The 13,969-nt window shown below is 38.0% G+C and overlaps 1 protein-coding gene across 3 annotated transcripts in view; it reads right to left on the bottom strand.

Moving 5' to 3' along the window:
- ZNF654 (zinc finger protein 654) overlaps window positions 1-13,969 on the bottom strand; it is a 38,913-nt gene that overhangs the window by 17,362 nt on the left and 7,582 nt on the right. For 2 of the 3 annotated variants that reach the window (XM_065076305.1, XM_065076312.1), the window contains exons 2-4: window positions 9,903-10,048; window positions 3,089-3,170; window positions 1,004-1,139 (exon numbers count right to left, since the gene is read on the bottom strand). In XM_065076305.1, coding sequence (XP_064932377.1) covers window positions 1,004-1,139; window positions 3,089-3,170; window positions 9,903-10,048 — 364 coding nt within the window. Of the gene's footprint in view, window positions 1-1,003; window positions 1,140-3,088; window positions 3,171-9,902; window positions 10,049-13,969 lie in introns of those variants that run through there. The other variant, XM_065076318.1, reaches the window with a different exon arrangement.

The raw sequence follows: 13,969 nt of genomic DNA, 5'->3' as shown, positions 1-13,969 counted from the left end.
TTTGTTTCTGTAGGCATTTGACTAGAAATTTATCAGCTATATAATCAAAATAATGGGTAAACTATGTTGCTCAAGTGCTTGCTTCACCAGAGAGACAAAGCAAAAACGGCTACCCACTTAATCATGTTAATTTGCTATCAAGAGACTTTCTCTGGTTAAAGAGGCAGCTCACTGAACTGTTCTGACTTTATAGTCCTCTTCCTCTCCCTACAGAACGAACACATTGTCATAAACACAGCAATGAATTTGAATAATGCATTATACCATAGTAACTGAAGAACTAGCGTTTTCTACCACTATCAAATAGAAACAACTTTTAAGAGGTCCTTAGTGAACACTGCTAACAAATAAGTTACATAAGATGTTAGTAAAGACTTTACTGTAGCTTGGGTATTTTTCCTCTCATGAACTTTCATTAACATTCTGGTAATGTTTGTTTCCATGTACTGTTAAAAATGCTGATTTACTTTGCAGCCTAAACAGAAATATTTCTCCTTCTCCTAACTCTAGGAATTACATATTAAACAGAAAGCAGCTATCAGGTGTAGTCACAGGCCTCATTCTGTAGTCACAGAACCAAGAAAAGCCATAAGCCCAAGTATTTACAATTTGGAAGAAAAATTAAATGAGTCAGAGTACCATAAGACAGAAATACACATCAGGTCCTCCCCTGACCACGTTACTGTAGTAGCCTAACTGAATTTAAGTCACTCGCCATGTGCCTTCAGGGCTTGAACACCGGGGATTGGTAAATACATTTTATAAGTCACTCCTCAATAGGCTCTTGTATCTGAATAATCTCTACGCTGTAAAAGTAGAATTAAACTACTAGCAAGGAAATTTAGTTTTCTTTCAAATAAAAAAAGGGACCAGTACATTTTACTACAGAAAAGCAGTTAAATTGAGTGCAAGTCCACCTATCAACACTTGCCCGTAATATCAAAAAAGCATAATTTAAGACATTTTTCAGTACTCTAAAAAATTAAGCTGGTAAATTAAATACCTAATTCCTGTGATACAGGCTTTGCTTTAAGAATTGCTTGTAATACTGGATCCTCCCATGGTCCACCATCTCGGATGATGCGAGTCACTAGTTCCAGGTTCATATTTCTGTATCTGTTTAGAAGGTTCTGACATTCCTACACATAAAAAGAAGAACAATTAGAAAGAAGAAAAAAAATGTTGTCTAAAAATAAAGTTAGGCTATCAAAAACATAAGAAACAAGAAAACTCACACGTTTCAGTATTTCCTCAGTCAACAATTCAAGCTACAAAATCTTTTATTGACTAGGTTTACACAAAGCCCTAAAGCAACAACTCTAAAAACAGTGACACAGAACCGTGGAAGACAGAATGCTCAGGTCTTCTATACTCACACAGCAAGAGCCTGTCATCTGCATAACAACGCAAAAACACCTTTCCTTGAATTAGAGATACTACTGGCATATGCTGTGAGAGAAGTCTTCACCTCATGCTCGTCTGAACAGATTTAGACATGTTGGCACTGGATTTGTGATCCAGTGATAGTGTTTGAATCCCACGAGGAAAAATCTGAATTAAGCCACTTCAGTCACGAGCCTTCAAGCAACCATTTTTCTCCAAATGTCTACATAACAGAAATTATGCCTGCCTAAAAGAATCTGGAATGTTTTATCCACCCATGATGATTTTCACATATACCAAGTTCCCCCTGCTCCTTGTTATTTGCTGGTAAAAGTGTCAACATTAATGTTAATCAACAGTGGAATTTTTTTAAAAAAGGTATCTAATTTTGAAACAAAAAGATGCAGCTGAAGAATGGCTTTCATGCACATAAAACTGACTTCTTACCATGCTTTTTTTTCTGTAAATTCTTTCAGTTTCAACTCAATTTCAGTTTCAAATCAACTTTTTTCTTTTCTATTGAGATTGATATGTTTGATGGTAAAAAATGGTTAAGTAACTGAAACAATGGTTTTCACTACCAGTTTGATGCCACAACTAATTCAGAAATTCTTTATCTAGAAAATTATGTAAAGATATCTTTTGATATATTCATTGTTTAAAAGTTGATGCAACAGAATTGTAATACAAAAGCACAGCGAAAAAAGTACCATACATCACACTTTTTCCTAAATTTTCTTGTTCATAGACTGTTTTTGAAAAGCACTTATTGCAGGACTGCCAAAATGTCCCATTACTCTTATGCAAGAGGCCTACCCATTCCTGAGGCTGCTAAGCCACTCCTTGACCCCATTCTTCCACCAGTTCTAATCAAGCATGTAATTGCTGCTAGTTTGATAATTAAGGTAACAGTAATGAGCTGACACATTTATTTGTAGCAGCAGTAGCAAACAGGTATCAACATAAAAATAACAGAAGGGATAGATATTTTTCAAACCGCAGTTCCATGATCAGTATTAACACAAAAAACAACCCTGTCTTCCCTCCTTTTCATACAATCAAGTTTCCTCTCATGGTGGCACGAGTGCTCGTCTTCCCATGTAGTGAACTTAACTCTCAAAATCAGTTCAGGTCAAATAGACTTCTGGCAGAAACGGTAAATTTTAAAATCCAGAATCACTTCTCTTATGCACTTGTATATAGCCATACTAAACTTTGTCCCAGTCTAGCCAAGAGTACAACAGTTTTAAAAAATGCAAGTCTACGCTGACCTGAAGACTTCATTAAGATAGAGCTTCAATTTCAAAGTTACTGTTTAAAACTGCAGAGGGAAACTTGAGGTTTCATGTCATGAACTGGTACCCAACACTGGATGATATTAGGTTCTAATTAGCTATAAACAAGCAATGCTTCTCTCTTCTAGATGGGAGATGAAAAAAATAATAATAATAAAAAAAAACCATCTATCTTTAACAAGATCAGTATTACAAACAAAGAGGAGTACATTTTACTTAGTCCGAATTGTTCGGGTTTTGTGTGTTTGTTTTGGTTTTTGTTTGTTTTTTTCACATGGTACGAATGTAAGCAAAGTAGCTACCTTCTTTCATTATAATGGCACATTTCCTCCAGGTCATATATCCACAAAAACTGTCTTTACATGTACTAAAATAAAATTAAAGATTTATATGAAAGTAGGCAACACTACCTGGATTGAACCTAAAATATCTTTCAAAGGATCTTCATAGAACTCATCCTTTCCAAAGAACAGCAGCAATTCAAAAAAACTCCTAAAAAACAGAAGTATTGACAAGTCAACCAAACTAAAAATGTTAATTTAAAAAATGAAACTACTATAAGGCTACTAGTTTTCACAGCACTAAAAACAAAATTAGGATTTTCATAAGTTCTAGACTCGTGACCATGCCAGAGTTGCTAACGCTGACACTCTCTAAATGCAATTCATACTTCAAAAACTTTATCATGATCTGATATTTTGTGCTGGATTTTGGAAGCTGGACTTCCACAGACACACTGCAAATACATTTTTCATCAAGCACCAAGTTGCAAATACAATGCCGCTATAGATAAGCTAACGAGACCAAATCAGTAATAAAACCAATTATACTTAAGCATAACTTAAAACCCCTTCTGCTGCACCTTTTACATTAAGTTCAGGACATTCAGACTTGCAGTACCTGCCCGATTTCTCCCTCAAGAACTCATTTCCTCCATACAGCTTCTCCCCATTCACCATTAGTGAACCTTCCCCCAAAGCATATGTCAGACATGCAACAATTTTGAGGAAGAGATAGGACAACTGTAAAATTACTACAGTATACACAGTGTATAAGGAGTTACGTTCAAGGAATAGTAATTTCACATGAATGCAGATTCCTGGCAATTCATATTTTCAAGTATGACAAGCACATTCTACTAACACATTTTACTCCATTTCAGCCTGTCTTGCCGTAACACCCACTGATGTCTCTCGGTGAAGATACAGGTTTAAAGGTGCTATTAATTTCATATTTCCAAATAAAAGCCTTTTACTAGTAATTTCATATTTTTAAAAAAGCCTTCAAAGATTATTTTCAAAGGGAGACTTATGGAACTACATCCATCTTCTGAGTGTGCTGCAGTTTAACACAGCAGGCAGCTAAACACCACATACAGCCATTTACTTACTCCCTCCAGCCCCCCAGTGGGATGGGGGACAGAAATGGACCAAAATAAAAAAAAAAAAAAAAAATAGGTAAACCTCATGTGTTAGGATAAAGACAATTCAATAGGACTGGAAGGGATAATAATAACAGCAACAGTAAAAATAACAACATCAGTAAAAATAAAAAGAGTATGTAAAAAAAGTGATGCACAACACAATTGCTTGCCACCTGTCGACCAACACCTAGCCTGTTGCTGAGCAGCAGTTCCTGGTTAACTTCTCCCTAGTTTATATACTAAGCATGACCTCGTATGGTACGGAATATCCCTTCAGCCAGTTTGGGTCAGCTGTCCCGGCTGTGCCCTCTCCCAGCTTCTTGTGCATCTCAAGTCTCCTGGCTGAAAAGCCCTTGACTTGGTATAAGCGTTGATTAGCAACAACCAAAACATCAACACTCTTCTTATACTAAATCCAAAACACAGCATAACACCAGCTATTAGGAACAAAATTAACTCTATCCCAGCCAAAATCAGGACCATATCCAGCCTTTATTCTATACCATCTACATCAAGCCCAGGTCTCACACTTTCCAAAACATTTTAGTTAAGCACCACCACTTTTCTTGTCTTTGGATATATACAGACAGGTATCATTCCCTCAGTCAACAGGCCATCCCTCTAAAATGTCCATTGAGTTAATTTAATCCATGACTTTGGGCTCCATCTGCCATAACAGTCTTTCAGGGCAGGAAAGATGGTGTGTGGCATTGGATTGTTGCATACTGTGTCCAGAGCTTGTAGCTGGTGCATTTGGCACAGCCCACAACCACAGTCTGCATGCTGAAGATGTCAGTCCCAAGGGAGTTGCTGGACACCAGCTGCTGAAGCTGGTTCCGGTTCCATCACCACTGCACTGTGCTCAGTTTGATCAAAGTTCATTCTTTATTAAACTAGACAATCTTTACGGTAGTACTATTGACATGCCATATAGCAACTACTGCAGTGATAACATACAGCAGGGCAGGGTTATATAGCAATTAATATAATACAGTTTAATGCATTGGCTATTCTCAACCAAAATCAAAACGCCTTGAGGAACATATCAGAATTCTCCATCCTGCTGCATCACCTACCAAATGCACTCAGATCTGTGAGCAAAAGCAGTCCCACAGATGGGTTTTCCTCTGCCTGAGGCAGAAATAACCCAGACTGTCTTTCCCCAAGATATTCTTTATGTGCACCACAGGGACTTTATCTCCTTCTACAGTACGTGAAAGTTTTCACTGAGCAGGGCCAGCTTGACTGGTAGATCCCCTAACGGTAAATAAACCAGGCGGCTATTGCTAAATATATATCCCAATGTCTGGAGGTCCCATCACCCATTGCTCTCATTGTAGTTTTTAGCAGTCAATTGTATCACTTGATTTCCTGGAGGCTGGTGCATGACGTAGGGTGCAATACACCCACTCAATGCTGTGCTCTTTGGCCCAAGTGTTTATGAGGTTCTTTTAGAAGTCAGTCCCATTGTCTGACTCAGTTCTTTCTGAGGTGTGATGTTGCCACAGGACATGCTTTTCAAGGCCCAGGGTAGTGTCCTGAGTGGTGGCATGGGGCACAGCATATGTTCCCAGTCATCCAGTGGTTGTTTCCACCACAGTAAGTACATGGTGCTTGCCTTGGCGGGTTGCAGGAGGGCGATATAATTGATCTGCCAGGCCTCTCCCATTTATATTTTAGCCATCATCCCCCATACCAAAGAGGCTTTAATGGCTTGGCTTGCTTGATTGCAGTGCATGTCTCACATACAAGAGTATCGAGTGCAATAGTGTCCATGGTCCAGCCCACCTCTCGATCACAAGCCCATCTATATGTTGCCCCTCTTCCTTGAAGACTAGAGGTACCAGAGGCCCACTGAGCTAGAAATAACTCACCCTATGTTGCCACACCAGATCCACCTTAGCAGCCTGATCCACCTGCTGGTTGTTTTGATATTCTTCGGCAGCCCAACTCCCAGGTATATGATCATCTATGTATTTTTACAACCAAGTTTTCTACCTGGGCAGCACATCTTGCCACAATGTGGTAGCCCAGATGGTTTTGCATCAGTGCTGCTGGATAGTCTGCTTCCATTGCTGCAACCACCCCCACAGGGCTTTTGCCATCATCCATGAGTCAGCATCAAATACTGGCCACTCAGGGACAGGGATCAGGTTAGGGTTACCATCTTCTCTCCCTCTTAGCAACAACCAAAATATCAATATATTTTTAACCTTATACTAAATCCAAACCACAGCACTATACCAGCTATTAGGAAGAAAACTACCTCTATCCCAGCTGAAACAGTGACAGCATAGCAATTCAAATGAATTGATAAAACTTCAGTTTTATCACAAACAAGTTCTTAAGCAACATGAATTTGCAAGTGCTACCTCAAAAGAGGTGGCAGATAAGGGATAAGGCAGGATTGATCCTTTCAACAGCAGCCTAGATTCAAACTGACCTATGGCCTCCATGTTTTCCATCAACTTAAATTATTTGTCTAGCATTTTATTTATTTTAATACAGTGATTGAGCTAAATAATCCCGATAGCAGATTTAGAGAGGCTGGTAAAAAGTAGCTTTCCAGAGCTCAAGTCAATTTAGGTCTTCACTGACAGAAGCACACTTCCAGATAATACCTGCTACTTAATCAAGTCAATCAAAAACTAGGTAGTTGGATCTCATGGATCTACAGACAGCTCCAGTGCACATGCTATTGCTCTGCCTTAAAATTCTGAGAAACTTATATTCTATTTGGAAAAGGTAAATACCAAGTACCACACTAACATAATCTGCAATTGCTAGTTGAGAAAGTCATGAGCAGCAGCCAATAACTGAGCGACTAAGAGGGAAAGACAGAAGTGAAAAGATTACTGGAAGAAAAAGTGTGCATCTAGGGTGTTTTACAAACAGGACAGGTTTTGGTCACATAAGAGAAGAAAACATGAATAACTTTCTTTACGATTATTCAAGGCATTTTTTCCAAATGAACAGGGTGAATAAGAAGGCAGAGAGGGAAAAAGCAGAAAATGACTCCTGAAAGAGGCTCCGTCAATCTTCCAGTCTACAGGTTTTTGACTCAAGATCTTGCTCACGGCAATTTCTTTTCCAGCTACAGCATTTAGTCTTTCGTTGTGACAGCTCTTAAGACAAAAGGCAGATTTTTGGGAACAGCAGGGTAATGAACTCTTTCACAGAACAATTAAATTCACTGCAGTTATCCCCGAATTTAAAGTAAAATTTCAACATACTTGAAGGTAACACTCAAACCTAACCAGTGATAAACTATGCCAAATTTAAGATACACGTTCATTATGTTCAATGACAGAATTTTTCTCCAGATTATGTCCTTAAATCTCAACTCAAATATGGAATGAAAAAAACAACCAGTACCCGAATAAGTACTTTGTTTTGAAAAACATTTTCTCATTCCATGTTGATAAACAAAATTTTGCAGCATACTTGACTCTGAGGAAAGGTCAGGCATGAGTCATGTCATGATCTGGAAAGCAGCCAAACTGGGACTTAAATAAGAAAACAAAACTAGTTATAGCAAATAATGCATGCATCCACTTTTATTTGCTCTAACTGATTTAAACAGAATAGAATCTTGAAAAACAGAAAAGAAGTCTGGAAATTAATAGTTAACAAGTGTAAACTAGTTTTCTTCCTTATCAGTGTACCTGCTCCACACTTTCATCATACTAATAAAGGAAACTATCAAAATATTTATACTTCCTCATCAGTCTCCTTTCAGTAAAAAATACTACAGCCAATTCCAATGTGGCTCTGTTATCTCAAACTAGCCTGCAGCATTGCACCTTTTTATAACACTGGTGCTTCTAGATTTATCATACCACTACTTTGATACTACTGGCATCAGAAGATTACCTAAGAACACCGGTATCCTGGCACCATTATTAAAACCCCCTTATATTAATGGCAATACAGATGCTGCTTCATTTGTGATGAACAGCAAAGCTAGTTAGTATAGGAAATGCACCATACTGTTAATAGCTTATTTTCTTGTTACCAAGGAAATCTTATAGTAGTATGACAATACAGGCAGATTTTTGCTCTCCAAGAAGTAAGACTTAATATACACCAAATTTTCAAAAGAGATTTAAGCAAGGTTTCCCAGGTAACTGCAACTACTAGGTCCCAGGATCCCTTTATGATATCATATGCAAAACTACACCAGCCAAGCAGATTCAGAAGAAAAAATAAGCTAGCATTCTAGAATGGAAGTCTCAGTGAGTAAACCCAGCCCCAAAAACCAAGAGAGACAAGGGTGACAGGAACTCACTGATACAATTCACTTCCAGATTATCAGGAAGTGACCACCCTACATACAAAGAATACCTGAATTTCTACCTTTTTTCCTCCCCAAGTTTTGACACTTAAAAGTATATAAAAGTGGGATTTGAACTTTGTGAGTTTTTTTTCCTAAAAACCTAGTTAAAAAAAAAAGTCACCATGTTTTGATGCAACTGCTAGTCATTCTCCAATACCTGAGCATTTCGATTTTAAAAATTGTGGTCTATGATTCCAAAAATAATCACACATCAAATAGTTCCACACGCACACAAAACAGTTAATATTCTTGATGAAGTTTCACCAACACTTAAAGATACTACGTACTCTGTAAGTATACTGAATAAAGCCTTCACTACTATGTAATTAGTACTAATAGCTCAAGAACAGTGGAAAAGATAAACAACCCAGTCCTCCTGAGCAAGTAAACTAAGAGAAGAAGACTAGGAGAGCATTCACCTCTGAGCACTAGATGAGGTGGGAGTGAGACATTTACTCACAAAATTCTGAACTGAGATATCCAGCTGTATTTGAAAGCACAGCTCAACAAGAAAGCAGTTTAACCACCCAGATGGAAAAATCTGATTTACTCAAACTCACAATAAAGTTAGCTGTTAGGTTTTTGTCCCCATTTGCTGAAAGAAGATCAAGTACATCACATCTTGGCTAAGTACACCTAATTCACTTCAAGCTTTTTTTTTTTTTTTTTTTTTTGCCTCCATTCAACATTGAGGTTTTGAAACCTGAAAAATAGGGTTGTAGTGCAAGGGAAACAAAAAGCAAACAAACAAACAAACAAAAAAACCCCACACACAAACAAACAAAACACAAAAAACAAAACCTACACATAAACAAAACACAAAATCCAGACTTTTACTTATCTACTGATTATTACCCTGATACTTTCAGCCTTCATGTAAGAAAACCACCAATACATCAAGAAAAATCAAGATTATAGTAGGATTTATGAACTATAATTCTGCAGTTATTTAAGCTGAATATGACTTTTGGTCAGTTAGCTGTATAACAAGTCATTCCTATAAGCATTTTGATGACAGACATGAAAAGAGATTTTAAAATTGACTCATTTATTAAACACTACCAAAAATTTATCTTAGCAAATACTTCGCTTATTACACCACTAGATGTAGAACAGTAAAAACTTTAGACAAATTATTTTAAATTATGTATTGTCAAAGGTTGATCTTCAAATACTCCAAAATAAGATTTTTCAAAAAGAAGTGAATGGTGATCACTTATATATTTGGATTATTCATTTTACCAGAAAACTCTTATGACACAACAGTGTAATAAATAAAAAAACTAAACTGAATTCTAGGTGGTGTATCCTCAGTTAGCAATTCTTGATTCCAAGTAGCTACGTCATCTGGTAAAACCACTCTTATAATCTCTGTGGAGCTCTGAGACCCTATGCTATTACAAAAGTAACATTGCCTATACTAGTAAAGACAGTAAGAATAATAATTAAAAAAATATATACTTACAAAGCTAGGCTACTCAATACATATTGTACGTGCTCACATTCAGCTGGGAATGATACACAGGCAGATGTGAAACAACAGAGAGCCGTCTGAAGCACCTGAAGCTGAGGCAAAGGAACCTGCCACCTTCCAGCATAGTCTTCAACAACCTAATGACAAAAACATTGAAATATATATTAGAATGAAAAACATTCTGTTTAGTCAGAAATAATCAGTTAATATTGAATCTGCTTTATTTTCCCTCCTTCTCCCTCGGAAGCAGTGTTTGTAATAAAAAAAAAAAACAAAACTGTCCTGATGACTAGCCTGCACCCTTCTAGCCTTTAGGTCAGCAGATAAAGGCATGAACACATTAGCCACTCTTTCTTATCTGATCAAATTATTTGGTCTTTTTTATCCATATGATGGAACTAAAGCTAGTTATGCCCCGAACTACAGTTATAGAACTGTATCACTATTTATAGAGAAACATGAAGGTGTAAAATAGGTGTTGTAATGGAGAAAAATCCTTGTCTGGTCACCTAGTTAAGATTGTTTGTACTAATAAATGCAGATTTCCAGCACTGACTATGTCCACATTGCAAGGCTCAATAACTCAGCACCATCTGGTATTTCTACACAAGTGTCCCTATGCTGAACTCCTCTGAAAGGCCCAGTCCATTTAGAACATTCCATGTATAAAACAGCACTGAGTTCAGCACAAAGCATAGCAATAGAACAGATGTTTGTAAAGGCACCCAGCAATTCTGTGGCAGACTAGTTGTTACACTGCAGTCTCCCAGCAATTAGAAGGCCAAGGACTTTGGATCCTCTTTCCTCTTTTAATCAACAGCTAAGACATGACTCTTAAGCAGTATTCTAAGCAGAGATCCAAAACCTTCTTCCACACTCCAGCATACAGCTTATGTCACTGCACTGCAGCCAGCCTCCTTTTGCTCACCTACTCTTATTTTTTTCATCCTAACAGCACAGCTTCAGTATAAACAGATGAGTGGCCTAGCTGCACTTCAGGGCTCAGGGCACTCTTCTCCAGCTGAGGAAACCTGAGATCTCCCACAACCTGAGAAAGTGAAAAGCAGGTGGCGAAACACAATGCCAGACACCATGCTGTAATGAGAAAGGCAAAGCACTTCATAGCATATGGAAGAGACAACTGGATTCAAGAAACCTATAAAGTCCCAATCCTAGTTACACCGGGCCCACCTATCTCAAGAACCAGACTGGCCAACAAAGCACAGGCTAAACCAAAACCACATATATCCCTCTTCAGGATTTCTTTTTGACTCTAAAGTCTGGGAATCCCACTTAGACTTGTCTAATTCCCTGTGAACTAAGTAAAGGCTTTTAAGTCAGGTGAAGTGGCCTATATTTTGAGTTCCAAAGCTGTGTGCCTAGCTTTGTTTAAGGCTCTGCAACATGAGCAGGTGAGTGCCCCATTTCTGACAGTTTGGTTATAGCTGCTCCAAAACAAAGCACTGATAATGGCACTGGTAATTTTTTCTCCTCACCAACAACAGTTAAGACTGATTAATATTTCGTGAGTAGATTTTGACTTTCTACTGAATTTATTTTAATAATTCCTGTTGGAAATCTGCTAGCTTTATTCAGCTGAGATCTAGGTCAACTGGAAAAGAATTAACAGACTCGTAGATAAATAGTCTTCCTCTTACAAGAAAGAACAAACACTTTATAAAATAGTACTGCCTCACACATCTATTGCAACTTCTCTGAAACACTTTTAACAAGGTTCCTTGTATAGGAAATCTCAAAAGCCTTAGAAGAAACCAAGCAGACAGAGCAAACGAACACACTTCAGTGGTTTTAGCCTCCAAATGGTCAAAGGTAGAAACAGAACATCCGCTCCCACTATGGTGTTTCACAATACTTTGACCTTAGAGGCACAGTATAGATACAATCACCACCCAAGAGCAAGACTGTGTTATGATGGTAGATGTTTTAATGAAAAAATCACCTCAATGCTAATCACAACAGCCAAGAAATCAAATTAAACATTTGGAGAGCAGTAAGATTAAACAAAGCAGAATGTTAACTTCTCAGAAACATAGTGCATGCCCACACCTATAAAACTGCATGCTGGTTTGCTACCTACCCTTTCCCGTCTCAAAACAGGATAGAGAAGGCCTGAAAAAAGCTTCAAAGGAAGGCAAAAAGCACTAAGAATTGAAATAAATTTCACATAAGGATCAATGCAGCTAACTAGGACACTTCAGCTTGAAAAGAAATGACAAGTGCAGAGAGGGACACCACACAAGGTTGGCAGGATCAAAATAAATTACATGAGGTAGTTCTTCATGCAGTGTGCAATTAAGCTGCGGAGCTCCTTACTAAAGGAATGCTGTGGACACTGAATGCCTACATGAGTTGAAACAGGCTGCATGACCTGAAAAATATCTCCACTAGAAGTTACAAAACAGTTTAGAGAGGGGCAAGTCACTGTATTTGCTCATCTCACTCTTTGGTTAGGCATATATGAACTCTTGATAAGATTCTGGTCCTAATGTCGGTGTATTGCTTCTGCAAATAATCAGCATTCAAAAGAAATACAATGGCTCATGCTGCCGACAACAGTTTGACACTGTATTCTCTGAAAGGTGCAGTCCCACTGCCCGCTCTTTATAAAGGCTTATACAGTCCTACTAGTTGCCCTTGCTCCACCTACAGTGCTTATCTGAATCCAAAGTAAACCAGTTCAGGACCTAACCAACTAACCAGCAAAGAACAGTCTCCTTTAAAAAAAAAAAAAAAAAAAAAGCCAAAACAAACCAGTCGTCACTGAACACCAGCTCTCTGAACTGGCCCACCACCATGCCTGTGAAATACCAGAGGCAGTGCAGAAAGGAAAGACACCGCAACAGCAACATTGCCTTAGTTAGGCAGTCAGTCTGCAACTCCATGTATCCACAAACGATTCACAGCAACAGCCTTCCCATCCCAAACTGGTCAGGAAGAATATGAATAGCATCCTTTTTTTTTTTCCCCTGAGTGTGGATACCTGAAACCATGCCTTCATTAGTCCCAAGGAAAAAAAAAAGTCTAAACTTAGTGGATTCTCAGCAGACTTGGAAAAATCACCAGTAAGAGATCAGGGTGAGGAGGGCACAGGTTGCAGGAGTGGTGAGAAAAAGCTAAGTATGAAATAAATGCCCAACCACACTCCACACACACATTCTACGTGGAAGGAGGAAGGAACAATATATGTTTGTTTCACAATTCCATGTATATTTCAATGTGTACTTTAAGTGATCTCACAGAATACCTTTTTCTATATTAGAAACTAACACCTATTTTTGTTCAAAATACATCACATGCCATGCTTTGAAACAGGTCTGTAAAACAGAGAATAGGTAAAGGTTTATAACAAAAAGAACCCCCAACACAGACAAAAAAAAAAAACCAAACCCTGGAACACTTTACCACTTCTGACATTTCCCAAGGAAAACGAAAGTCAAAGGGACATGCATATCTTCACTCTCATGTTGTGAAGTTGTGTAATCAGAGCACTTCAGAAAATCAGACAGATTATGCTGCTTGAGTTCTAAATGTTTTATTTAAAGTTCACGTTTATCAGCACATTTTTAACAAGCACACTAATCTCAATATAATGAGGTCAGCCAAAGAAGCAGTACATAACATTGTCAAAACAAAGTGGCCCGTTCCTTGTACAACATATAGTGCAGAAAACCAGAAGGGAAATGACATTTTATGTGACTTTTTGCAACAGCTCCCTTTGAGAACTCTGTTCAGGTGCAATTTTTATATACTTGAAGACTCCATGCATCATTTCGCAGTCTGTCTTTACCTTTTAAATTACTACCATCCATAAAAGAGACGGTGGGGCTGTATGTCTTCCCTTTCTCATTCAGTGCAAATACAGATACCGAAAGTGAGGCTGAAACATCTTTCTGACACTCCCCTCTATTCAACTCCACCTTTCTCCCACACCAATACACTATTTTCCCTTCTTTAATACATTTGTGAAATGCAGAGGAAAATCCATTATTTGGATGTGTCCTCTGAAGTGCAAAACCAAGATCAAACTTATCAGTCTC

This window comes from Columba livia, chromosome 1, assembly GCF_036013475.1.
Source record: "Columba livia isolate bColLiv1 breed racing homer chromosome 1, bColLiv1.pat.W.v2, whole genome shotgun sequence".
Classification (NCBI taxonomy): domain Eukaryota; kingdom Metazoa; phylum Chordata; class Aves; order Columbiformes; family Columbidae; genus Columba; species Columba livia.
The sequence above is the reverse complement of the archived record's forward strand: the minus strand, read 5'-3'. Positions and strand labels throughout refer to the sequence as shown.